This window comes from Neodiprion pinetum, chromosome 3, assembly GCF_021155775.2.
Source record: "Neodiprion pinetum isolate iyNeoPine1 chromosome 3, iyNeoPine1.2, whole genome shotgun sequence".
Taxonomy (NCBI): domain Eukaryota; kingdom Metazoa; phylum Arthropoda; class Insecta; order Hymenoptera; family Diprionidae; genus Neodiprion; species Neodiprion pinetum.
In genome coordinates this window covers 6,155,231-6,183,152 of record NC_060234.1, presented here as the reverse complement: position 1 = coordinate 6,183,152, position 27,922 = coordinate 6,155,231, and the positions used below count along the sequence as shown (strand labels likewise).

The 27,922-nt window shown below is 39.7% G+C and overlaps 2 protein-coding genes across 9 annotated transcripts in view; one reads left to right on the top strand and one right to left on the bottom strand.

Moving 5' to 3' along the window:
* The window catches only part of LOC124213925 (serine-enriched protein), a 32,722-nt gene extending 30,582 nt beyond the window's left edge, over nt 1-2,140 (top strand). For 7 of the 8 annotated variants that reach the window (XM_069134256.1, XM_069134254.1, XM_069134251.1 and 4 more), the window contains one exon: nt 808-2,139. In XM_069134256.1, coding sequence (XP_068990357.1) covers nt 808-1,000 — 193 coding nt within the window. In that variant the 3' untranslated portion in view covers nt 1,001-2,139. Of the gene's footprint in view, nt 1-807 lie in introns of all 8 variants that reach the window. The other variant, XM_069134252.1, reaches the window with a different exon arrangement.
* Nucleotides 2,141-7,085: 4,945 nt separating this feature from the next.
* On the bottom strand, nt 7,086-24,652 carry LOC124214557 (knirps-related protein). Its single transcript, XM_046616948.2, has 3 exons — nt 23,793-24,652; nt 16,135-16,212; nt 7,086-10,213 (listed from the first exon to the last, which is right to left on the bottom strand). Exons 2-3 carry the CDS (start codon nt 16,210-16,212, stop codon nt 9,023-9,025), a joined length of 1,269 nt encoding a protein of 422 aa, XP_046472904.1. The 5' UTR covers nt 23,793-24,652; the 3' UTR covers nt 7,086-9,022.
* Between the last annotated feature and the right edge of the window lie 3,270 nt (nt 24,653-27,922).

Below are 27,922 nucleotides of genomic sequence, written 5' to 3'. Positions count from 1 at the left end.
AGCGCGCAGCAGTGCAACGCGCAGGGTAAACAAATGCTTGCCGCGCCGCGAAGTTTGAACCGAATTCTCGCCATTGTGTGAATATTTGTTGTTATATATTCTGAACCAATGCAGTGTCCACTATGAAATTTTCAAACAACATTTCGCAGTGAAGATGGCACGCTGTGTATAAACTGTAGCCCATTCGATTAGGGCACTTTACAGTTACGAACACTTTGTGCGTATTTGCTATCAATACTAGACTGAAACGGGTTATGAAAAATCCTAAAAATACTCTCGAGAAGTTCATAAGAAAACCTAAAATTTTCACATGTCGTCCAGGTTTTATAGGCATGAAAAATCAAAACATTGTTTAAATCAATTCATTGGATGAGTTGCGAAGAAATCATGTGTCGAAAAAATCTGAAAAAATTCAAAGTCCATGCTTTCAATATGTACTTTTACTGTGTGAAAGGGCAATCAGATTAAAATGAGTCAGGGATACCGAGCGTTCGATTTGACGTGGAATATCCCGTATGAATACCTATTCAGTACCTTCAAAAATTCAAAAACATTGCATATCTGTCGATTAGTATGCCAAAAACGAAACAATCGATAAAGTACAAATCCGAAATTCTTTCTTGTTTCGATAAGTCAAATTCCTATCTTTTCCTCAGGCGTGAGTACATCTGACATACTTATCAACTCTCGATACGTGTTCTATTAACGTGTAAATTGTCGCGCCGAAAAACTATTCACATCGAATGGTAACCAAGCAATAAATATTCCAGCGACTCACCAACGGCTGCTGCTTCCTTTTCTTTTCAGAATCGGTCCGATATTTGGCGCAGGTGCCGATCTCCTGATAGCCAGCAACTGCAACGTCAACACCGAAAGTTACAGCAATTTGCCTCACAGCTACGACGGCGAGCATGCATCTAGCAGCATCTTGATGGGGGATTACCACTTCACAGTCCTAGACTATGAAGTATTCACTCTGAATCATACTGGTGTTAAGTAATCTGTTCGATATTAAGGCACTGGTTTTTTAAAAATCTCATCGACAGTGCACCTGATGTAAACAACGAACAAACACTGCCCACTCTTGCATTCACTTCACACTATTTTAATATCTTTAGCTGATTAGTTCGTCCGCCAAAACTCGACGAGAAATAGTACAAACGTTTTCCTATTCTTTCACGTTTGAAATCAGGTTTGATTATTTTCACATTCAGACATACATTGAGTGATGAATATGTAGTTTTATTTAAAATAAAAATGAAATATGTTAAATATTAATTTTATGATCGAAAAATTTGTACGGAATATCATTGAATTTAAGATTTATGCGAAATGGTATACGTCCGTGTTTGTGAAACTGGTTTTGCCAGTAGTTATACGTTATATTTTTGTAATACGTTTTTGTATGATATCCATTAGTGTAGATCAAACCCTGTCAAATCCGGCTCGCCTTTGCTATTGGATTGAAATTATCGTAGAATGAATTACCAAAGTCGCGACAAATTTCTCACCACCGAAAATGCCATGGCATCTAACACTTCAGTGCCGAGATTTTAACGGCTTATCTCCACTCTAAATCATTCCAAATAATTTCGGCGAAAGCAAGGAACCTATCGCACAAAAGTTCGTGATTTATGGCGAATATCGACGCTGTGAGAGTGTCGAACGTTGATATTAGGAACGCTTCGCATTTCACCGTCTAAATCAGAAATGGCGATCCGCACAGCCTTCGCTGTTCTTCTCAAGATATACTTTCTTAGCGTTATCGCAAAACCTAGGCCAGCTCTAATTTTCGCACGGAGTTCCGATCGCCGACGCAGCTCGAAAGCGACTGGCTGCAGATAGCTGATCACGATGTAAACAATCAACGACACTCAGTACTCGTTCGATGTTCTGCGATCCATTTACAACTTTCAGAGACACTGAAATTCAGCTTTTGTTTTGGTCGCGTTATGTTCCATCGCTGTAGTTAGGTTAGGTATCATATTTTAAGTTTAGCAATATGTGATTTTATTCGTATTACGTATGTAGATTGTAGTATGTTACGTTATATTGTAAATATTGTGACATGTGACTGGTACAAAAAAAATAAATAAATAAATAAATAAACGAAAACAATAAAACAACACCCTGAATAATTGTAGCGTTGTCGATACGATATTCGTTTTTTTTTTTTGTTCCAAAACTTGTCTTGATTCATGTTTCTAGAATGTAAAATTCATTACACGCGGAATAAATTCGGTAAGACTTATTTTCTGTTTATTGTTTTCTCAAGCGCAGATGAGTTAAGAGTAATTTGTATGGGGTGATCTGGTAAAAGAACTGGGGCCCCCTATGTGGAACTGCGACGTTTTAGGGTCCATAAATTCGTTTAATTGATAAATAATAGCCGTGCTGCGGCGGCCGTATCTCCTGAGGATCGGCGTTCAAAACGTAGTGTTCGTGTCGTGGCCCCGCGACTGAGGAGACACTTTGGCCCTACAAGAACCGGCATAAATTTAAAACTCGTTGCCCCTGCACGCTGTTGCTGCCTTTTCCAGGGTCAACTTGGATCCCCTGCAACGGGACAGGAAACAAAATTTGGAACAATTTTGTGTTCAGTTATCACATGGCGAATTGCAGTAAAATATGATATCTTTCGAGTATACGATATACACATCAACTCTTTTTGAGTTACATTTTAGCCGTCTTTTTTACACGTATGGTCAAAACGTTGAGGTTTCGCAAACTCATCTACATTATTGTCGAATTTTGATAATGGTCAAAAGCTATTCACGATTATTCATGGTTTATCCAAATTGAACGATGTCTACCATATATATCGGAACTCAATCAGGAGGCGACTTGTAGTAAGTTTCGTTCCCCCAATATTAAAATCGAACGGGTGTACGTGTTGTTCAAAAAAATGAATACTAAAAAAATGGCTACGCTATGAATACAAACAGGTCTGTCTATTGGTATTCAACATTGTATGACTTGGCCTTGTTAACCAATTTGGTATTAAAAACAGTGATCAGTTAATCGTTATAGGTAATTAATCTGAATCGCGATGACCAGGAAACTTTGCGCAGATTGTAATGCTCCTATTTAATTTCGTGATTTTACTTTACACTCTGCGGTATTGGATTCCATTGAAAATTACTCTTGCTTCATAATTAAATACGATTGTCTAGAGGTAAGATGGTTCTTTCAATAAGTGGTAGTCTTCGATATTATAAATCCGAATTCTAACATGTAATGATACTTGATTCAAATTAATTACAAGTTATCAATTCTTTGTCAAGATGAATTTGATTTTTCGTAATGGTGTGAATTCAGTACATGTTTCGCAAACGTCGAATACATCTGTAATTCGGGGGTTATATTTACTGCAAATGTTGGTTATACAATCGGTGTGCGAAGAATTAAGACTCGAGCTTAAACGTATGCGGATGTAAGATAATTTACAACTAAGAATAGTTTAAACCGAAGCTCACTCCGAAGAGCGCAACATTCTTGCAGGACTATGGAAACTCAAACAGAAAAAAACATAAGTGAATGAAATAACAATAAATATATACTATAGAACAATAAACCCACTTATAATTCGTATAATCTCACGCAACGACACGATAATTATTCAGTAGTAACAGCATTCGTCCCTATAAGAGAAACGTGTTTAATAAAGCAAGGTGAACGATAAGTTGAAACCACTCTAACCTCCTGAACCCCGGTCACATAAACCATGGATTTATATGTAAGGCTACGGGATGTATACCCGACCTGAACTACACGCGCTGCGCGATCCTTACATGCGAGAATATCGTGACGATGCGTTGGCTGGGTGCAAGGTGAATAAGCCAGACCAGCTCTTTCTGCTCATTGCTCGCAAGTGATTTTGAATTTTTATTGTCTATGACCGTGGGTGCGCATATACCGGGTTGTTTCGTGGAAATATCTCATAGACAGGTTAACACGGGATGAATCCGCCTGTCTGTATGCAAGTCAGGGTACATTCTTACCGATTGTCATTTGTTTCAAGGTCCACAATTGGTGAGATTGCGAAGAGTCGGCCAATCGTCATTCAACGAGACAAATGACGATCGATAAAATGTACCGTCGGTTGCCGAATTGCAGGCGGTTGTCGTTGATGTGTAACCTGAGTTGCTTAACTTCAGGTGGATAAATCCTACTATAAATTGCTCACGCGACATTCCGTAAACGAAATAACACGATATACTGTATACCTAATAACAACGGAAGATTGAGGCTATAAAGACAAGCTACCCGCGTATAGTTTTGTACAAATATATGTATATACTTACGTGGAGGCATACATATAAATATGTATACCAGCTAATCACTTACTCGTATCTCTCATAGATCGGGAAAAAATTGTATTTAAGTAAGAAAAAACTGAAAGTCAAATAAACGAAAGAAGAAACAGTAAAAATAAAACGAAATGAAACAGAATAAAAAGAAACAAATTCGTATATCTGTTCCGTGGGAACAGTAAAAACGGGGTAGATAGGTAGGTAGGTGTATGGTTTCTTACCGATTATATTATGTGTATACCTGCAGCAGCGCTGTCTTGTAGTTTTTAATTAATTGGCCCGAAGACGGTTGAAGTTTTAATTAAATTTTCGGTGAAGTGCGGCGCTACTTAACGTTCTGTTGACACGGATGACTCTCGATCCGAGTTAGGGCTCCGCTACGTCTTTTTTGGCTGCATGCCGGCGGATCGGCCTTCTCTAATCGACTGGGCCTAAAACGAGCTTATTAATCATCGCCCGGATGACCAGCCTGCCGGATGACCGTACAGCATCGAGTGTACTATGCTCGTACACAAGTTGGGTCGCCTTCACTGGAAAGCGAAATTAGTTTTTTACGAATATAATGCCGCGGTTTGGATATGGATCGACGATCGCTTTATGAACCCGAAGTCTTCTCTTAATTACCCTCCAATTAACGTGAATTATTTTCATTATTACTGCCGCGTCTGCTGCTCTTGCCATACTGCTACTGCTCATATTGTAGTATCCTTTGATTTCTATTAATTTTGACCAAGAACAATTAACCGCATGCATCGCAATCAATCAGGAGTGTGTTATAGGTTATTGCGGTTGAATTGGTTGTCGGAAAAAATCATCCATATTGCTCTACTTCTCATAATTACACGGTTAATTAACTGTCTATAATGCGCATTTACGCTGAATATCGAATATTATATACTTGTGAGGAAAATGTTACGATTAACGCCAAATTTTAACCAGATGATGAGTTGGCTACCTCTGTTTCACCTTACGTAAAAATCTGGAATGATAAACGATGATTAAAACCGTTGCAGACAAAGCTTTTGTAATTACTTTGCACACGATTGTTTCAGGTTATATACACAGAATCAATTCATCATTATAGTTTTATGGCTGGTAATAATGTGGATAGAATATATTCTTCTTTTCGTCCAAGATATAAGTCTACAATTTATATCAATTGATTTTTACTCAATACCTTTTGCCCCTTGATAATAGTAGAACACATCTTTTAAAACGATCAGCTGATCCTTTTCTCGACGCCATACTGTTTGTTGTCAGCTGCAAGATGATATAATGGTTTGCCCAATCGTTGTTTTCGCGTTTTGTTTTCTTTCTTGCGTAAAATTGATCAAGAGATGTTTAGATCAGTCCCAACGATGAAAAATTTCAAAATGACAAACGTAAGATTCAATAAAAGAGGAGGTCCTTGACATGTAGGTGAGTCGTTACTTCACATATGGAACAGATTTTTATAACCCATATGTCAACGTCGTATAATATTCTCACAAGTTTTGAAATATGTAATAAACCGATGACCACGCTGATATACCTGCAAGCTGCGAAAGTCGGGAATGGTTGTAAAAAAAATCGAGAAAGCAAAAAAATAAGAAGAATGTATACCTTTGCCATTATTCGTGCGCGGATGCTAAACTGCATCATTTGAGCTCACGTGTGTGCGGATATGCGGATTTGTACACATATTATATTCATGCGTGCATATATTGGTGTGCTAAGAATTTCTACTTTATGCTTGTCGACCGTTGAATATTCATGTAGTGCTATTATGAGTTAGTGCCACCATCTATGCAAAGGTTTATTATATTGCCTATTTATGCGCTTAACCTTTTTCTTCGCTCAACGAACCTCCGCGTGCACGCAATCTTCACCATCAGCACCATCGCAGCAACATCGACGCACGCATTTTCTCCGCAGTTTTAACCGTATCCTTTCCTTTATCATCAACCTTCCGCGAATCGACGTTTGAAAGAAAAAAAAATGCGAAGAACAACTGGAGTAAAGAGGAAACTTTAAAAATCCTATCACCTCTAAAATCGAGATTTTTCAAATTGTTTTACGTGATCCAGATCAAATACACATATCTGTATTTGATCCTTGACACTGGCACAAAATATCTTCAAATTTATTCTATTGCCAAATAATCGTTCATTTTATATTTGAGGTGAGACAATATTTGTAATTAAATATTGGAACACGTGTATATCGGTGAGAAAATTAACGTCACTGTAAAGTTCCCAGGCTTCATGAGTTAGTTTCGAAAGACGAGAAGACTTTAGTTTATTTTTTTTTAATTCAATTAAATTTATTTATAACTTTTGTTTTATCGGGTGCACGAAGGAGCTGACCGCTTAATTGGTGAATACGATATTCAACGGATAGGTCAATTTCCAAATACGACTCTTATGTACTTACCCACGCTGTTATAACGGCCTATGGTAACCCATTTCGACTCATTACCAGCGACATTTTGATGCGGAAAAAAAACAAGCTGCACCGATAATTTTCGATCCTAAAAAAGTGGTCGTAATTACTTGACGTTCGTCAGTCAATAAATAAAGAGAAATAGAGATAGGGGGATAAAATATGAGTACGAAAAAAAGCAGCAGTCAAATAAGCAAAGACGAAATGTTGCGTGTGATTTTGTCATTATTTTTTTTTGCAGAATCAAACAGCTGTAACGGATTGAATTGGTTAGTTGAATAACTCTGTGTATGCGTGCGTTTTTTCTTTTTAGAGTACAAAATTTATGGTTCAAAATACACTGCGTTTCGATTATTGTTTATATTATATTTTATATTTTTTGTTAACAAACTCTATGATCTTAACTATTTACAGTACTACTGGCTTCGGTCCCATATCGCAGTAATAATACACATTTATATATTTACACTATGTATAATATTATAGTAGGTATACGCCATGCTTTTATTTTATTGGTGCTTGAGACTTTTGACAGTAAAGATATAAAAAAGATAAATAGACGAGAGGGGAGATGAAGTGGGAAACGGTAAAAAAAAAAAAAAAAAAAAAAAAAATCAAGGTTTACTAATATCGATAAACGTAGTAAACTGTAAGGATTTGATATTGATATATATGTATATACATATGTATATGAAACGCTACAACGGTTTGCGAAATTGGTTCCACTGTGGTCAACATGATTGCGCATTTCCAATTTCAAATTAGCCGACAACAGATCCATCCGTACAGTTAGAGATCTAATCGTTGAGAATACTGGCCTATTATTTGATCAGCTGTGTCGATCAGCGTCCGTGGCAATTAATTTAAAAAATCCGAGAATCCGCAGGTAGATGGATTTATAATGAAAAATAAAAAAAAGATCCGTGTACATATTTATAAACGTACAGGTAATTGGGGAACGGTTTAGTATACATGTTATGTACAACTTAGAGAGCTGCACCGAAAATATGGTATATGCGCTTCGTGATAAGTAGACATATATATATTTACAATTAATATATATAAATACTAAACGCTATAAATTAACAATAAAAACTCTCGCCTATACATGTATACGCGTATATAGGTATACGTATATGTGAATATATAGCGCACCTATTCATACATAGAAATGGTAACGATCATTTTTCGTGGTTATGTTGATATTTATAGATATACATTCATGGTTTTATGTGTATATAATTCGTGTTATATAGATCTGAGCTGCGTATAATTATACCACTTGTATGTACCTAGACGGCTAGCATGCAAATGTCATGGGGTAAATATTCTCTTTTCAGTGTTTACTTCGGCACTCTACACACACACACACACATATATATATATATATATATATATAAATACATATATATGTATATACGATATTATCACCCGATCGTATCGCAATGATAATTAATTTATTTTTATCCTATTGCAGCGGTAATTATTATATTACGTGGGTTGCATATCTCTCTTCCTCTATTTCTCACTCTATAATAGGCGAATTCACTTGCGGTTGACTTCAGAGCGAGTCGCGGGAAACCTTGGGAATAGATTTTTTAACTCGCCGATGTATATTCTTGCTAAAAGCGAAACTATGTTCGGCAAGTTGTCTTATATACTTTACACATACATCCATATGTATATATAATATACATGCACACAAGCTCCGGGTATAACATACATATGTATATATATATATATATACACACTACGGGAAGATAACGCGGTAGGATAATTATTGTCCGATTCAATTTAATTGATTGCTATAAGAGTTTCACCAGCTGCGAACGGCACGTTGCGTTCCTTCCTAGTTCGCAGCACCGTGTCACTGTAATATAATGTGCGAAGAAAGAGCTCAGGAAGAACGACGACATCGTCGCTGGTACCTAATGCAAGGGGCTGCCGACGTTCACTCGGAAATATATCGAGAACATCGCAACTTCTCTGTTTAAAGTCGTGGAAAACGTGGTTTCACATTGAGCCTGAATTTGCGAGATATTGAATTTGTTCCGAGGAACGATCCTTCTTCAAATCAGCTAGTATTTCGACGAAACAGTTGGACGTGAAGAGCTTCTCAAGACTTTTCAAAGTGTCTTTTCAAAGGCGGAAATGTTTACGTGTGATGTCAAACTGATCGCGTTCTCCAATTGTTCTTAATAAATTGATTGATAATCGTGACAACCAGAGGTCCGAGAAGCCGTTTTTTTTTTTATCGGCAGACCATAAACCGACTCACCTCATTCTTCCTACGCCTTTGCGCAAGTGAGGTCAATGGGAGCCGGTCTTCTCTTGGGAGGTGAGCAATCAGCCTCGCTGACATCGTCCACGTCGCCGTTTTTCTCAGACTCGTTGTGCGAGCTTTGCGAGCTTTCGGGTCGTTCCCCGTCGACAGTGGACAAATTCTTCATCGAAAGATCCATGGGGTTGTCCTGAGGCGGGGGAGTGGCGCTGGTCCGACGAAGTCTCGGACTGCTGAGCGGTGAGGCCGTCTCGTTGTCGGAGTTGGTTTTGCTTGACGTTGGTGATTGCGGCGGTGGCGTCGTCCTCTGGCTCTTGAGCACCGCCTCCAGGTAAAAACGTTTCGAATAAGTTTCGACGGTGTTGCCGACGGGTGAAGCGACGCCAACGCTGTTGTGGTTCTGGGCGTACCGACTGTTGTTGTTGTTGTTGTTGTTTCCAGTAAGCTCGAGCTTTTCCTGAGGAGCGTCGCCGTGTACTCCAAGGAGCGTCGAGTGCTGGAGCACCCCGGGACAGTGACCCGGAAGCAGGGGGTGAGGGGTTCCTTGGGGGGTCCCGTAGAGGTGGTAAGGTGGGAAGAGGGAAAGGCCGTGGGGCGGCAGGAAGCCCGGGGGTATCAGTGGCATACCGCCCAGAGGAAAGCCCAAGGGAAGTCCCAGCATCTCCTTGCTGAAGGCCGAGAGATCGGTACCGTGGTGGGAGTGCAAGGGTCGGAATCCCGGGTGGCTAAGGGCCCGTCTTTCCGAGACTTCGACCGAGCTGTCGCTGTTGTGGGATTCGGGAGAGCTGATGCTCGGCGACGTCGAGTTTTTGTAATCGTCCAGACCCAGCATCAGCATTTCCTCTTTTCGTTGGGACATGTTCCCGCTCATGGAGGGACTCCTTTGGCTCTGGGACTGCTGCTGCTGATGGTGATGTTGTTGTTGCTGGTGCTGTTGGTGCTGCTGGTGTTGTTGGTGCTGGTGTTGCTGCTGTTGCTGCTGCTGTTGCTGCTGCTGCTCCTGGAGTAGGCAGTGGATCTTGAACCAGTTTGATCGGCGACCGTAACGCGAACCTGACTTCGACATTCCCACCAGAAGACACTTCCGCAGACGACATGCTTTGCACGCTGTTCTGTTCTTCTTGTTTATCACGCATTCGCCGCCGTTCTTACACTCCGATATGCTGCTCAGATTGTTGTACGACCTCCCGAAGAAAGACTGAAACAGATAATCGAAACTGAAACTACGATGTCACGTTAAGAGTGAGAGTTAGGACTTAATTGTTAATCAGGTTACATCAACGCTGAGCGTAAAGAACAAATTCACAATCACTTCGAAGGTGTCAAGTTTCTGAAAAATGCGTTTCAGAAAACCCAAGAATTCTGGTATCATACTTTTTTTTTACAAAGATACATCGTTATTCGTTAACGTTATCGAGTTTTAACTTCATGCGTTGCCAAAATTTTGTCGCAGCATACTTTTCATATACGTTTTTGAATATTGAGGCCAAAACTTTTCATCGAGATCAGATAATGTCATATTTTGGTGAGTCGATTGAATTCATGGTTAAGAATTTGAAAATTTTCTAGGTTAGGACTGCACTCTGCTCTCCAATCCCGAGTATTACAAGTACTTGTATAAATTTTGAACCTTCGTATTCGATATCGCGACTTTCACGTTTATAGAATACTTGCCGCTGCGGTATCATGCGCGTAGTTTTACTCTCTAAATAAAGACACACGGGAGAAGTCGAGGTGTCCGTCTTATGGTACGTACAAGAATCGACACATTTTACCGGTTGCTCTTTACCTGTGCAGAGCGTTAAACGTTGTCCGTACCTATATTTGCGCGTTTTACAATATAATTACCGAACATAAGTAACGTTCGGATTTTATGCATGTTGTTATGTTGTTATGCATCCAACTAAGATGTAGAGAGTTATGCATAATCCAGGGAGTCGGAAGCTCCACTTTAATGGATGAATGAAACAATGAAAGTGAGATTACAGTGCAGAAGACGAAGCAGGACGCGACGTTGTAACACTCTGCAAAGTTTCTGGGTTACGTTAGGTGGTTGTACGATCTCATCATCATCATCATCATCATCATCATCATCATCATCATCGTCATCACCATAACAATCATATTGTACGTGACTGTTGACTGTTTACGTCCGATGGTCTGAGGTGCACTTTGTACTCCCATTTTGCGAGTGTATTAATTAAACCGTGTTAATTAGAGTGTCTCGACAAAGCTGAAGGTCGCGACTAGTCTGGCCGTGTGAATTCGCGTGTCTGTTCGTTAATCTGTCCGACCAATCCAGTGCTGAACTGGTACGAAAGTGTAGGTGCACGTATGCGTAGACTATCGCATGCTCAACTTTCTCGCAACTCTTTGAACACACATGTTTCCAAGTTTGCCGACCGCGCGTGTTTTCAAAGAATGGAGAAAATTTCAGGGCGGATGATTTGCAATAAGCGTTATGTAGGTGCACGAAATTCATCCGGCACAACGATCTGCGGTGAACGCGCGGAATTTCGCCATAAATTCTTTTCTGGAACAAGTTTTCGGCCACGCGTCGCAGAGTGAGTGTAATTAAACACGACCGGAAACGGTCGATTTTTCGCCAGGCCGAAAAAGTTGACGCGATTTTCAGCGCCCTCCCGTACACGAAGTATCAACCGAATACCGAGCAGCGTTTTTCGCAACTTGCGTGAATCATTTCGAGCCTCGACATCAGGCACTCGACGATGGAAATTACGCCTGCCTACTTGAAATTTTCAACAAATGTGATATAGATTGTTATCTGCGAAATCGCGCATCCGTAAAGATTCCTACGTCTGTACAAGATATCGCGCTGCTGTGAACGAACAGCAATTACCAAAAAAATACGATATTTCCTCTCATTCAATTCACCTCTGCCGCTACGGTTCCTATCGTTTTCTACATCTCTTACCAAATCCTGGCTTCTTAAAGAGTATCAAAATTGCGCAATCTCTGCCTGCAGAACGTATCAGCACAACGAACAACACCATCTCACTAAATTCCAAAACGTTTGGCCTCATTACCTTCGAGGTTGTTCTATAAAAGATTGCTAATTGTTATTCTTTTTTTATTTTCTTCTATTCTTTCTTCATTGCTGTATCGTAAGACTTATCGATCAAAAAATCTAGATACGTACGATGATAACACGAATAAGATTCTTGTCAATTTTCTGTATCACGAGTTGCCGTTTTTCTGTTCGATATTCTATCAAAATTTATGATCTAATAATGTTCTTGAGTACAGAATAATCTGGTTAAACAAATTCTGCGATAGATCGGGTAATAAATTAACGATGAATATTGAATCGTTCATTTACAAATTCTTTATCTCGATATAACACGTCTCCGATGCCATTATCGCCGTAATGAACTTTGCGAAAATCATCTCAAAATTTACAGAATTCGAAATTGAATTCAGAAAAAAATTTCCAGCGTCCCGTCGTCGTGGTTGACAAAAAATTGATACAACGTTGATAGTCAATAACGCACGTAACCGCGGATAAGAACTGTCAATTTTTTTTTTTTCTAACACACTTGAATTTTAAGAGATGTAAATTTTTTAACGTCTAACAAGAGACGAATTTCATAAACTTGACGATTTCCTTGAGATACCGTACTTCTGAGAAATTCTACTAGTTCATAGAAACCCAGTGTGTCGGCTAAAAAAGACGGGGAAAAAAAAATATCAGATTTAAAAAACGTTTAAGCGGTTCGACATTTTTCCTCGACGATTCAGCGACCGAATAATTATCGTACGGATTTGAGACCGAGCTTTCGGTAATATTCGGCACGTGGCTGCACGAAAGCGAATGTTGCAGAAGAACAATTCGTTGTATAACGCCGCATCGGCTGGCGGGATCGCAAAATGATTCGTTCGCGGTTCCATTATCCTGAAATCGAGAGCTTCCTCTGTCTTGGCCCAGTGTTCTCGATGCTCGAGTCGGCGAAACAGGCAACGTCGACGCTATTGTTACAAGCGTTGCCTCTCGATGGTGGGCAAGGCATAAGTGGCACGTAATGTCGAGCATCGGTCCGTGCAGGAACGCAATGGAACTGCGATATGAACTCGGCATGTTAGTCTGTACTTAGCGAGTGACACAACCGAGAAAATCCTAGCGTTACGCGTCCTCCCATCCTCTCTTCAATTTTCTGTTGCAGATCTAGTTGCGCAATTTTTCCACCCAGACGCGGTGCGCAATCACCGGAATTAAACGACATTCAGGTTACAGAGACGCTGATTTAATTCCAATTTTAAACCGACTTTAAATCTATATTCTTTGTACGTAATATCAGGATTAATTACACCGGTTTTAAGTTGAACAATTACCCAACCTTTTACACATTTTAAATTGTAATATTTCAATTGAAAATCTCTCATGAATCGTTTCGCAAATTATGATATTCTATCAATTTCAAAGTCCTTCTCAAATTTTGCTACTTGACAATTGTGTTTCATTAAAATCGTAAAATTATTGGAACGATAAGTATAGGTAAGGTTGAATTTCGATTCTTCAATTTTTCGAACAAGGAAAATCGGTGAAATTTCCGCGATTCTTCCACGTGATTGAAAAAAAAAAGTCATTTTCAACTATCGTTCACAGTGGGGTAATTTTGAAAAAAAAAATTAACAAAGCTTGACGGGGTTGCCTGAACGATTTATGCCGATCCAACAAAGGCGGGAAAAGGCGGTCGAAACGCCGCTTTTTTCTTCCCTCTATTGCTGTTGATGTTTTGCCAATTCGCGTTTCACCGATTCGCCCGCAGACTGAGTAAACTTTCTCGGTTTACTCAGGTCAAACGTCTGTGCAGAACTCAGGCATGCTTGTCAATATTTGCGCCAATTTAAAATTCTCCGTGTTGCAATGCTCCAGCAGCAGCAGCATCTCCGAGAAGCTTTCGCGACAATGATAATAATTCGTCGCTTTGCATTGTCGATTGCTCGCTTTGCTTTCAAAATTCTCCTGCGATCTTACAGATTCGCTATTTCATTTTGCACAAATAATATGTCACTTGTGTTTTCTCAAAACCGGTGTGTAATTATTTACCACGGTTTCTTTTCGGTTCAGAAGTCCAGCCGAAACGTCGCAAGACACAAATTATTTCGAATGAAAACGTCTGTCGCGACCAAAATTGAAGAAAATTTTATACATCATGATCATGAATTCTGAATTTGCTAATTCAATGATACGTTTCTTTATTTTTTATCCTGAATGCATAAGTAACAACAGGAATCATTGAAAATAATAAAAGACAAAAAAGTCGTCAGAATAACTGAAGCAAAACATTACATATCCAAAAACGTCGAATTTTTTTATTTTCTCAAGTAAACAGGTTTTTATAAGAAAGTGTTTATTATTTCCCGATGATCGCATCTAATTCGATTTTTCAAACGTGTATTGTTATTTTCACCATCAGACATGATTCTGAACATTCCTGCCGTATTAAATTGCTTAGATTATTCAGAAGCGTGCTTCATCCCCTAAATTCTGACCAGGTGAAGATCGAAACAATACGTCTTCACTGATATCAATGAAACTTTGAAAAATAATTTGCAAGCACTGGTTTAGCAGAAATCTTTTGTTTCAAAACGGCAGTCGCACTTCAAGTTTCGAGGAATTGATTATTCTCAAAATTTTCAACAAATCTTGACGTAATTTTTCGCACAACCATCTATTATCGAGTCTCATTTTTGATTTTTTATTTAAGAATTTAAAAAATCCGACAAATATCTTTTTAATATCTTCGTTACGAGTTAATAAATCGAAAAAAATTGTTCTACAATAATGTTCCAGCCGTCAGGCCTGTTACAAGAGGTGACAAATGGACGTCCTATTTCTTGCCGTTCTGTTATTCTTCCCTCGAGTTGATTCACCGATTGCGAACCGTTGAAGAAAAAAGAAAATCGGCACCTCGTCCGCGGGATAGAATAGTTCGTAGTCGTTTGGCGTGTTAGTAAAGCGAGTAACCTCAGAGGTGGGAGGGTGACATGCTAGAGCGGGCCTGAAAACGAAAATAACGAAACGAAACGAAACGAAACGAAACAATACCGTGGCGAGTGACGTAACCGTTAACTAGGGCGGAAACAATTGTGGCGGACAAGTGCGAAGCGCCGGAAACCGCCTTTCAAACGGTTGAAACTCACTGGAGCTTAGACGAGCCGACTGAATTATACACGCGTATATCGTACGTTACAACGGTAATGGGAACACTTGTAGTTTCGACCTGAGAACCACGGGGGGTTTCGATTGAAGATGAGGCCCATGAAAAAAGCCTGCAATTGTCGTTTTTATTTATTTTTTTAACCCTTTGCCGCACAGCGACTCACATGTATGAGACATGCACCTTTTTTGAATCGGCTATTCAAGATTTAAATTCAATTTTTGAGATGTGACTGTCGTTGTTTTTCGCGTGATTCAATTTCCAGATATCGATGTTGATGTTTTAAGAGAGATCGTGATGAATTTGCGAATGCAGTTAGCGCTATAAATAAACAAGGTGCTGGAAACGCTTGTTTTTATGGAATAAATGTTATCGTGGGAAGGTTATATGATGAATAAAAATGATGATTTTTCGGGTCGCTAAAAACGAATCTGACGTCGAGATTCGAAACAGCGGATCCAATATGGCGGATTGAAAATATGAAAACTGATCCGATTCGCTTGAAACTTGTCATTCGGGGGTTTTCGGGATCAATGAAAACGAATTTAACGTCAAAATTACAAGATTCAATATGCGGAATGTACTTAGATCTGCCGTTTTGAATTTTGAAAATTTCTCACTATTGACCCCATTTTTGAAATCAGCGGCCTGGAGAACTCACATATACCAAGTTTCAAGGAACTTGGCTGCAAGTAAAAATCCATGCTTCAAACAGTTGACATTTTTTCTTTCTTCAGCAAACATTAGTTTTGGCACGTACATGCTTTTAAAAAAATTGTTGTTATTAATATTATTATTATTATTTTCAAAATAGCAGCAACAGCTCTTTTTTCAATCCTCCTCCTCAATTATAGCGCGCAAAGAAAGAAACAAATGCTTGAATGGTAAGAACGAATAAACCCGAATTGGAAAATGAGAAGCCGACAATCAAACTCACTTTGCATCCCTCACAGGTGAAGGCGCCGAAATGAAAACCGGCTGCTGGTTCGCCGCACACTTTGCACTGCTGGTTCATCTGGAAAAAATGAAAAGAACGGATATTGGCATTAGTTTTTTCGACAAATTATTATCTGCGCCGATTTGTATTATACAGAGTGAATTCCTAACGACCGCACGTTCCGTCATCTGCTGAAGTTCAACGCGCATGTGCCACGAGCCAGGAGCGGCTGTTCGTCAGGGCAACCAACTGTCTCTAATATCCAAAATTTTGACAGTTTTCGGTATTGAGCATAACTGCCAGGGACAAGTGTCAAAAATTTTGAGGTTAAGTTTATGACGGTTGGTTGCTCTGTGAAACAGCCGTTGTTGGATTGTGGCGCATGCGCGTTGAAAATTTTAAAAGACAACGGAACGTGCAGTCGTTAGGAATTCGCTCTAACTGTATCGTTCATATGTACAAATAACGCGTAAGCATGATTCAACGGTACCCTTGTACACGGATAATTAATGCGGATATGGTCGAAAACTGGGAGATTCGCCTCGTTATTACAGCGATGTCCGCGTGTGTCAGTTTCGTCGAGTGTAGGTTATTATTACACGAAAAAATTACGCAATCGATCGCGAATCTCGTTCTCGGATGACGTCACTCCGCATCTTTTCAGCTAACGCGATCCAAGGTTGATGATATCGTAGGTATAACCTACGCCGATGTACAAGTGCATCCGATCGTGCAGACGTAATATAGCTCACAGACGCAAAAATTATACAGCGTAATATCGTCCATCCGCGATTACGATCTTATGCTCGGACTCGCTAACTAGCCATTATTTTTTTTTTCTTCCTCTTTCCCGCTTTCTTTTTTTTCTTTTTTTTTTTTGTCATCTTTTTATTCCCGTGCAGCAACTTCTCACCTAGCATTTTTTCCACCTCGAAACGATCAACGACGACAGCCGTAGGTGCGGATCACTGAAAAATTTCAGATGGATTGATCGAGAGGAACCGATCGTGGGGGAATAAAAGGGCTGACCAATTACGGAATAAAATCGACCAGGTTCTTTGTCTTTACTCGTTCCGTTGCGTTTAGACGATTGTAGAATCGCCCGTGGTCTGATTTTGCAGCTATTAGATGTTGAGGTTGTTTTCTATACCGCAGAATTGCAGATTTGTGACAATAATGTGCAGCAATCGCTTAGGATACGCCAATTTAACCGAATTTTACACAGACCGCGCTATTTTTATACGTACACAAGTCACTCAATTTAAAATGCAACGTGTTAATTAAATTAAGGTGTTTTCGTTGTTTTGTCAGCGATTGTTTCTTCTTCTTTTTTTTTTTTTTTTTTTTACTTATTATTTTTACCTTATCGTGACTCCTTCGATTCTGTCAGCTTTTCCGTGTCTGTATACATAAACGTTATACACACAATGGTCTCATGACTTCTGCAGCAGTTACTCGATCCGTGAACCGCCTCAATTTAGCCACAACCTAAATTGCCACATCGACCGCGTTGTCGGTTTTTCACCGATGTTTTTTTTATCGCCGATTGTTATTTTTCTTTTACTTTTTTTATTCAGAGCTTCGGTTTTTCCCCTTATTTACCTTCAGTTCAAGTCGAAATTGCTCAGCGAGTGTGACAATTGCGAAAAGTTGTAAAGTGAAATTTAAGCCGATCGATCAATCTATCTATCTGTCGATCGATCGATCGATCGATCGAATCGCTAATGCGGCAGTTTCAGCGGTTTGCTGTAGCCGCGATGGATAATCGATGCGGTCACACGGTCCTCGCTTTTGTATATCATTACGCGCGTTCTTTTATTTGGTTTAATTCATTTTCCCGGTTATTTATTATATTGTGCTCAAACTTTTTTCCCTTAGATATTTACTCTTCTTCCGCGGGCGAGATTCTCTAAACGTTCGACTTTCTCGTATAGATTAAATCACGAGCCGCCGATTCTACTTTGTGGCTAAGTGATATCCGTGCGGATTTACCGGAAATCTCAGCGCGTGCGGTTTTCGGCGATCGGTACGGAATCGACCGCAGCGTGACGGCGATATCTGCATATCTGTTATTATTATATACCTGTTACAACGATGATCGAGTTGCAAAAACCAAAATATGGCGAGAACGCGAGAAGGAAAGCAAGAACTAAACTTGGGGAAAGATTGATCGCTGATGCGTTATACGCATTTTCTAATACGATAAAAAAGCTGAAAGCGATTTCGTCATTTAGATTCAGGCCCGTTGGATAAGGTTTTTTTTCTCTAATAAAACTTTTCTTCACACCGATCACTTTCAGAATCATATCGGTTGATAAGAACTTCATAAAAAATCAGTTCCGAATTTGGAAAATACGCGTTTTATAAACGACGGTGTTGTAGCTTTTTTTTCAGCTATCAAAAAGAACTGTTTTCTTGAAATTGAACGGTATGAAAGAAAAAATTTCTTCATTGAGTTAAATTTCGTGAACGAATGTTATCAATTTTTCTTGATCTTACGAAACTTGATATGATTACGTCTACACCAAAAACCTGACAAGATATCATCTGGTATTTTCAAACAGTGACATTCTGTTGAGTCTGTTTTTATGTTTGTTTTTATTGCTTTTTTTTGACAAATATTAAAAATTGAATTGTGACAATATTCTCAGTACATGTATAAACACTCTGAAAATCGAACAAAAACTTGCAATTTACCGTCACCGTGAACGAATATCTTGTGCCAACATTTTCATACTACGTCGTAATTGGGTGAAAATTCTATTTCACAATAGTTTTCAAAAATCACGAATTTTTCATTTGCCTTTATTCGAAAAAATTGAACCCCGAAGAATACCGAGCTTCGCGGTTTAATTCCGATGGCGTTGACTCTTGTCCAAAGACTTTTGACTCCAACTCGCAGTTGAGGATGGGGTCAAAAGTGTGTAAAAGTAAAATCAGACCTGATTTTCGTGAAAAGCGCAAGGTGCACGGGGGAAAGTTTCGACGGAAAAACGTAAACCCTGCATCGGTTTGTTTCAGGATGCAAAATCCCACGTAGACAAGTGTCACAACTTACCAGCCACCGAGTATTTCGAAAGAGGAGAACTGGTATAATTATTGACTTGCACTGCCGCTAATGAATCCCCTCGAAATAATTTCCGAGTATGTCGGCATGCTCGCGGCTCGTATATATGTAGAAACATACAACTGTTGACAGAATTTCGCTTCTTTCATAACGTCCGACCGTTAATACGAGTCACCTGGTGTGCGTCTGGAGACATGTACGCACATTTATACCCACGTATCGTAGAGACTCGGTGAATAATTGTTTTCGTGGTAACGGCGATCAGCCTTCCCTAATACGCACGCGCGTCCTATCCGTGAATATGAGTATAAATTAGAAAAGTTAACAAATCGAAGAGGTCCCCCCCCCCCCCCCCCCGACATGTGGAACCCAACGGAGTGTAGGTCAGGAGGCGAAACCTCCGAGTCGACTCGGTCTGCGTTTGTGTACTCGGTGCAAGAGCTGCCTCGAGCTGTCCAATGGGTTAATCAAATACCGAGACGGATGTGCCTTTTCCATTAGACCGAATTTACTTTTTCGTTTAGCGACAGTCCGTCATCTATGAAAGTCGGTTCCAGTACGGATATATGTGGAACACCACTCTACTTGTTCTTTTTATCGTTACACTGCATTGACATTTTTATTCTCATTATTATACATTTTTCTCTTGCCGGAAATCAGTGAAAAGTATCCTGTATGGTGTTTATTTATTTTTGTATACCTATATCGCGAAGCCCGCGGTTACATCCCAGTTTTTTTTTTTTTTTTTTTTTTTTTTTTTTTTCACAAATATTTCAGTCTGAAATTGGGGTGAAGCTTAATTATTTCGTAAACTTGTCGTTAATGTTTCTGCCATTTTGATTACCCATTTCTTTTGAATATTTTTTTTTAAACGATACGTATACATTAGTTTGTATTTATTGATGTTTCATTAATCTTGCGTTGACAGTTACAAGTATATAATTCGCGATATTTTTCAGATACTACTGATTTATCATCCTAATATACTTCGGACATACTTTTCGTTTCATAACGACTGTATATTATTTCGAAAACGTTTCGAAAGTAATCAAAATTTCTTATTATTACTTATTGGAAGCGTTTCTTCCATCGTACCGGAACGTTTTAAGATCTACGTAAAAATTTTGAAAGCTCGAATTATGCAATTAATGTATTTCGAAAACATTTCAAAACTATAGGAGATATCATGTTGCGTTTGAGATAATTATAAAAATGTTCAACTGGTGCATTCGCAATTAATGTATAAAAAATTGAAATAAAAAATTAGTGTTTCTACTTATTGTCAGAAAACTGTATTGTTGCTGTATAAATATTTTATTCAAATCATTTTTATTCATGCAATTGTTTTAGTTTTACTGCGCAGTCACCCGTGTTACATTTTCTTACTGCTGTTGCAACGTGCAGTGGTGCAATAATAAAGAGGTAGCCAGCGATGCCATGAGTTATTATTTAAACTAAAAAGTCACAGTGAACTTGACGAACGGGTTCGTAAACTATAACGTCCTATTAAAGATATTTTACTTTAATCGTAGAGCATTTGCGAAAAGTCGATAGCACGTTTCATTTTCGCGATCAATTCATCCGAAATGATTTCTAATAAACAATTATTTTTTTAGCATGCTGTGACGAAGAGTCAATCTTGCAACAGAAAATGCCGGTGAGTTTGACATGCAGAGTTCAAAAGTATCTCAAGGTTCGGGATTCATTTTTTTAACATTGTTTAAGTTAGAATCATAAAATTCTCTCCGTACACCGAAGACAATCTATTATTACAGACAAAGTGTGCGAGCCTTAGTGCTTGGCGTTGATAAATAATTGTTTTTCTTCGATCCGATTGCGAGTCAGGGTTCACCATACGAATCATTCGTAATACTTGACCGAGACGGAACGAAATTTTCCTCAGTGTTTTAATTTCAATCCCAGCCAATCAAACCGCGATTTCAAATAATCGCTGAATGGAGAGGCGCATTTGCTGCAGTAACCAGCAGCAGCAGCGGTCGAGTAGCAAGAACGATCACATTTCGAGCGCGCGCGCGTTATAATTCTCACGGCTTTGCGCAGGATCTCGCAACTTACGACAAGGCCTTTTGCGGCACGATCTGTGATCTTGATTATCGGATATCTGGAGAGCAGAGTATACAGGCACTGGGAAATTATAACCTGCAGCAATAATTTCCTCTATTCATTCAATATCGTACCTGCGGTAATAATTCCGTCCGACACCGCGACGCTGAGCTTTTGCGCCGCGCACAGAGCTTCGTTGAAACTGCGCACCGCAAAATCCTTCGTCACGTTATAGCGCAGCTGGTATCTAATCGCGTCGGTAATGCGCAAACGAATCGAAGCTGGGACTTAAATCGTATCCCCTTAATTTTTCTCGCCGATTCAACGATTCCGAAACCGATTTTACCTCCACGATCACTTTCTTCGCAAGCTCTATTCTCCGAGTAGAAAAACCACACTTGAAAATCGAATGTGATCGGATAATCTCAAATTTTTATCGGCGAGATCGGTAACGGATTACCGATTTCTTGTAATCCGTATGTACGGATATTGGAATTAAGTGAATGAAAACTCCCAAGTAATTCTTCTCAGCGATTCAACGATTCCACGCAACCGATTCCGCAACCGATTTACCCTCCACCATCACTTCTTTCACCGGCTCTACCGTGCGAAGTATGAAAACTGTACCTACTTCAAAATAGCACGATATTTAATGTTCCCAAATTTTCATTAATAAGATCGACAACCGATCTCTTGTGATCTGCACGTACGGATACTGGAATTAGGAGTTTAAAAATTCGTAAATAATCTTCTCGGTGATTCGACGAGTCCACTCAACCGATTTCACAACCGATTTTATCGCTACGATGACTTCCTTCGGAATATGAAAACCATGCCATGCATTAAAAATCGAACGATATCTGAATTTTTCGAATTTTTATCGGTGAGATCGGTAACAGAGCGCGGATCGCTTGTGATCTGCATGCACGCACACTCGGTATCAGAATTTAAGAAAGTTCCGATTACTTCTTTTCGGTGATTCAACGATTCCACGCAACCGATTTTACCTCCACGATCACTTTACTCATCAGCCTTACCGTTGGAACTACGAATTATACCAAAAAACTGAGCATTCGAAGTTGAAAAACTCGTAAAAGCGTACAAAGAAAACCGACTGTAGCGATATTTCAATATTTTCGAGGAGGTGTAAACTGGCGAATGAAAAAGGGAAACACGTAGTGAAGTTTTATTGCGGTAAAAAAAAAGGTTGGCGATCGGGAGCTCCCGGTTTGGCAAGAAAAAAACGATCGGCCGCAACTGCACCGGCTTTGAACTGAACAGTAAAACGCTGGCTAAATCGTGCCATTCGTTTTATAGATAGGCATAGGTTTAATACCCATAACACGGACCCCGGAGGCGCCCGTAAGACTCGAAATAAGTCCCAGGTCATGTTTTTCCTTTTTTTTTTTTTTTTTTTCCAACGGCAGCCGAGCGTTACAAGGGGTGGCAGTAAACGAGCATTATTTTGGACAATTGTAAAAAGTTGTAGTAAAGCGTACCGATGCCGTTTTGGTCTATTATATGGGAGCAGATTAGTCCCGCAAATTCCATCGCCTAATCACTCACAGCGCAATCGAAAACTCGAATGAATTCCAGATTATGGCCGTCAGTTGCGAAATAAAAATGAAAAAATGAGACGATGAAAAATCCTACATCAGTTCAACTGAAATACGTTCAGTTTGAGTCCCGAGTTCGAGTCACAGCGGGAAAATGTAGATTATTAGTCACGGTGTAATTACTTTCTATGAAGAAATCTTTTTGTTTTAAGTGTATAATAACGATCGGCTTCTGCAGTGATTTGGAATAATCAAGGTTCAGGATTGATGAAACTCGTTCTGGTCAATTGGTCATCGAACAAGATTCGTGATAGTGATATGATGTAAAAATTGATGAACCGCGATTTTCCAGCAACTAAATAAGTTTTCGTCAAGATTACAAAATTTATTTACTCAATGAACGAAAATCATTGCGATGCTTCGGAAATGAAACCAAAATCGTGATATCTGACAGAAAAAAATCAGCTCACTTTCGACCCAGATAATCCCGAAAAGTCCGCCGTTTGTTTTACTGTTTCAAACTTATCAATTAACATTGAAATATGCCTGCATAAAAAAGAGAAATTCTTTCGTTAAAAAACCGCTGTTCCTCGTTTCCGACGAGTTGGATTCGTACAGTAATTTCAATCAGTCTAACGATCTTATACTTGCAGTCTCACCACAACCGAGTCACTTCACTGAAAATTCTTGATCCGTCCAATTCAATTTCTAATTTGCCAAGTGCTCAGAATGACTAAACTAAAACGAATTTCCGAGCTACTCTGAATCTATTTTCGCATGAGTGATTTTTTTCAAGCGATCGATTTCAAAGTTTGTGATATTGTTTAGCAAAGTAGCGACATCAATTACTCGTCAAAATGGATTAACACCGACATTTTTATCACACAATTACCTCGATTTTATAGTCTAGAATTTGAAAAAAAAATTGTATTTTATTTCTCGGTGCGTAATATGATCGTTTCATGACTCACCTTTGGCGGATCTCTCGTACAAGTTGAGTCAGTTTCCTCGGATATTTCCCGGAGACAAACCACGTGGAAAAATTTCACGATCCGTAATCCATATTATCACTGTCAGTCATACGATTTGCAAAAGAAGAAGAAAAAAAAAAGAAAACTCCGTTTTAAACACAATCTAACGGCGTACAGGAAGACGCTCAACGTCGGATAGCACTGTGTAGTTTGTTAGAAGCGTTGCCGATGAGCGACGGCTACCGATGAGGAAATCCAAGAACGATGAGCAAATGTGTCCATTAAAATCAGCACCAAGTGTATTCACGACGTTGTCAAAATGACGAACTCGAGTCTTTTAACACCATCGATGTATAGTTACAATATCAGTCTGCACAAAACTCGGCAAAACAACGTGACCGGAGTTAAAATCTCTGCACTGTTATACAACACGTGTTACGGAAAATAAATAAAAAAAAAAAAAAGAACTCGCTAAGGTGAAAAAACGAGAAAGAACCAAAAACAGTACGTTGAAATAAATAAATGGATAAAACAATTTGAAAAAAAAAAAAAACAATATCAAACTATCAAAATCAAACGTTATCTGTAGTCCAATTTCGCACACAACATCCACAATTATCAGCGTTGATTTTATAATCCCTTGGCCACTGCGCGTGTGTTGTTACCACGATTTTCACAAACGATTTACAATATCGACGAGGACGGACGCTTGGAGATGAAGCATCAATACCAGCGGATGTTCTCCGATCCGACGAGCGGTGGGTGAATGACTTTCCTGATCTTGGTATTGAGGGTGTCCACCTGGACTCTCGGTCCCCAGCTCCGCCCCCACTGCCTGGGTTATCTTCTCGACAAGAGACAGAGCGAGAGAGAGAGAGGAAATTCAAGAAAAAAAAAAAAAAATGCACCCAGAAGGAGTAACGAAGAAGAAGGGTAACTGCAGCGGAATGGAAGGGATAAGCGGGGGGTTGAGGGGCGGGTGGGGGGTGGGGGAGGAGGTGGAGGGTTGGGGGGTGGTGGTTTAAAATTGTCCGAAACCAGCTTTACCCGCGATATCACAATTTCCGACGCGTCTCAATCGTCTGTATACGTATGTATACACACATATGTACGCGTTCGCGCGTGTGTGTGCGCGTGTATATATCACGAAACAATCGCGTCCCCCGATTACCGTCGGAACACGATCGCCTTAATACCGCGTGAAAATCGGACAACACTATGTTCAGTCAGGCTTTACGATTAGACACTATACGAAATACGTTGGTTCGTTCGTCTTGGCTGGTTCTACGCGCGCGGGCATCACCGGAGAAGTGTAGGGCCCCATCCACACGGCACAGGTGAGCCACACGGGCTGTCGCCTCGGCGTGAGGAGGGGGCGGAGGAGGAGGAGGAGGAGGAGGAGGGATGACGGTAGTACGGGAGGGGGGCGGAGAGGGGACGTCGACTCTTGTGGGACTTACCGATGCGCGATGCGATGATGCCCGGGCGCGATTGCGATCCCTCGTGGTTGGAGGGGGGAGAGCGCGCGAGAGAAAGAGAGAGAGAGAGAGAGGGAGCGATGCGGGACAGAGAGGGGAGGCGCACAAAAATTACACGATAGATAAGGATAAAGTGAGCGAGAGACGGAGGCCCAGGAATGGGTGGGGGGTGAGGGGGGGAAGGTGAGGGGAGGGGCTTCGGAGATTCCGTCTTACCCTCAAGGGTGACGATGATAAGCCGTGGGAAATCACGATACTGTGCCTCTGCTAGTGTCCTACTTATCGTTTGTACAATAATATTTCCATACACTTGTTGGCATGAGATTTGTTAAGCCGTGTTTACCTTTGCAGATTCCAAACATTACGGGATTATTAGACTTGCCGATTTTCTTGCGAGGAGTTTATCGCACGGCGTTGACGATTTTCATCTTTCATCGAAATCGTCGGATCGATGTTATGCGTTGTTGTTTTTTTTTTTTTTTTTTATTCATTGATACGAGATAAGATTTATACAATTTACGTAAGACATGTTTCAATGAGACTCCGAGGAGTTTGATTCAAGCAACATTCAACGGCGATGGTGTAAACTGTGCTTTCTTTTTTTTTTTTTTTGCAACACAAAACGGTACCCATCAACAAATTAACACTGAAACGTTGTTGACTTTTACGATATTGTATTTTTGGTCTGGAATTTGATTAGCACTGTTTTTTTTAAACGCAGTTGTACGTATTCTTTTTATTATAATACATCCGTATCGATACTTGGATATTTCGGTAATCGATCTCTCCCACTCTCGAGACGAGATTTTTATCACCCGATCTATGCGCAATGTGCATTTCTGTTCTTGTTACAGCCTTCGACTTGATTGCGAGTGGTTGAACATGTGTAGGCCGTTGCTGCGGGATTAGGTGTGAACCATATTTATACGACACGAAGAACGGACCGTAGTATCAACAAAATTTCGCACCTGCAATAAAGTGATAAATTTTTGCACAACATACCTTTAAACATTATGCCTATAACAGTGAAGCGTTGAATTTTTCCTTCAACTGCGGTAAGCTACATAAGGTGATAAATCAATCGTTTCTTACCAAGTTTTGTGTCTATCGTCGATTATCGACGGCGAATTATTTTATTAATATTAAGGTTTCGACTCATCAACACCATTTTATATATATCCATGTATATAAATATTTTACACACACACACATATATATATACACGGGCGCATTCGATTAAAATTTCCGTCAATCAGTTTCTTCGACTCTATAAACTGTTTCTATTTTATGTATATATTGAGGGTATATTCCGTTATGAATTCAGATTGCGTAATTCTTAATCAAAGTTTTTAATTTCATTTTCCTTCCTCATTAACACATTTAGATTTGCTTCGCATAAGACAATATCATTTTGTCTACATTTATTCGGTGCACCGATAGATCGTTGCTGATTTTAATCCGAGTTGTATCATACGTATTTATTTATAGCGATCATGTGTGATAAAGGCGTCGATCCGACCGTCATAAAATGCTAATTACACGTCTTTGGCAAGGGGTACGTGTGTGCAACACCTCGCCTCGTGTACTTGGGGGGTGGTCGATGTGTGTACTGATAGCCCAAGGCGTGAACACATCGAAACAATTGTCAGTTCTACGTTTACTGAAGAGAAAATTAGAGAGCTCGTTTACAAAGAGGTTGCAGAAATAGATCGATTTTGACGATAATTAACGGTTCGTTAGCGTTGGGAAACTTCGTGTTCATGCATACCCGTATTACATATACTATATATATATATGTGTGTATTTATACATACCTCAGAGTTTCGATTTTGGTTCCGTAATTTTATCGATACAGTCAACAGATTCACGTTCACCGGACTTTGGTTGTATACGAGTATATTGATGCGTGTTTATGCTATGGTCTGGATGATGAATCTTGCAGTAAATTTTTTTACGTACTAAAAATTTTTTTTCGTAATACCGACAATGTTGAAACAGTTTTTTTCTTAACGATACCTGTGTTATTGAATTTTTCTAGTTACTGTAACAAATGAAATTTTTTCTCAGTGTGGAACTTTTGGAATCCTAATGTTTCATAACGAAGTACGGAAAGAATGTTTCGGTGCCTGATAATCGTTGCGATATTAAAGTATTATCAAACCGTTTCCAAATGTCGCTCCGAGGACCGAGGATGTATGAGACTATTATTATCATTATTGTAATTGTTATTACACGCTGTGTGTACAACAAGTGTGTAGGTACCGCATGGAGGAAATCACCTCGACCCCGTTCAACCCGGGGACGTTATACCGTACAAGCTGTACGTAGGTATCCGCACAACGAATTACATAATTTTTTTTATGTATAACACAGTGCGCGTACTCTCTATGTCCTAGCGTTAAAATGTAATTACCATTAGCCTACCGTCCGGGTTGCTCAAAGAGCGGGTTGTAACACGGTGAGTTGAACCCGTTGATCTGTCGGCTACCTTGCGCGCATACTTGGACGTCAATCCAGAATGCAGAAGCCGGGGCGTTCAATTGGAACGCCTCAAATTTATGGATTCCCATAAAACGCAGCGGGGGGAAAAGTGTCTCAAAGTCTCAAAGACGTCTTAAGAAAGTTTCGGCCGGGTCTTTGCAGAGGAAGAAG

Bases quoted from the DNA above. Each gene is read 5' to 3' on its own strand.
- LOC124214557 (XM_046616948.2), bottom strand. From the start codon at position 16,212: ATGAACCAGCAGTGCAAAGTGTGCGGCGAACCAGCAGCCGGTTTTCAT. The intron at 10,214-16,134 runs GTGAGTTTGATT...TATCTGTTTCAG, and splicing joins TCACCTGTGAGGGATGCAAA to TCTTTCTTCGGGAGGTCGTA.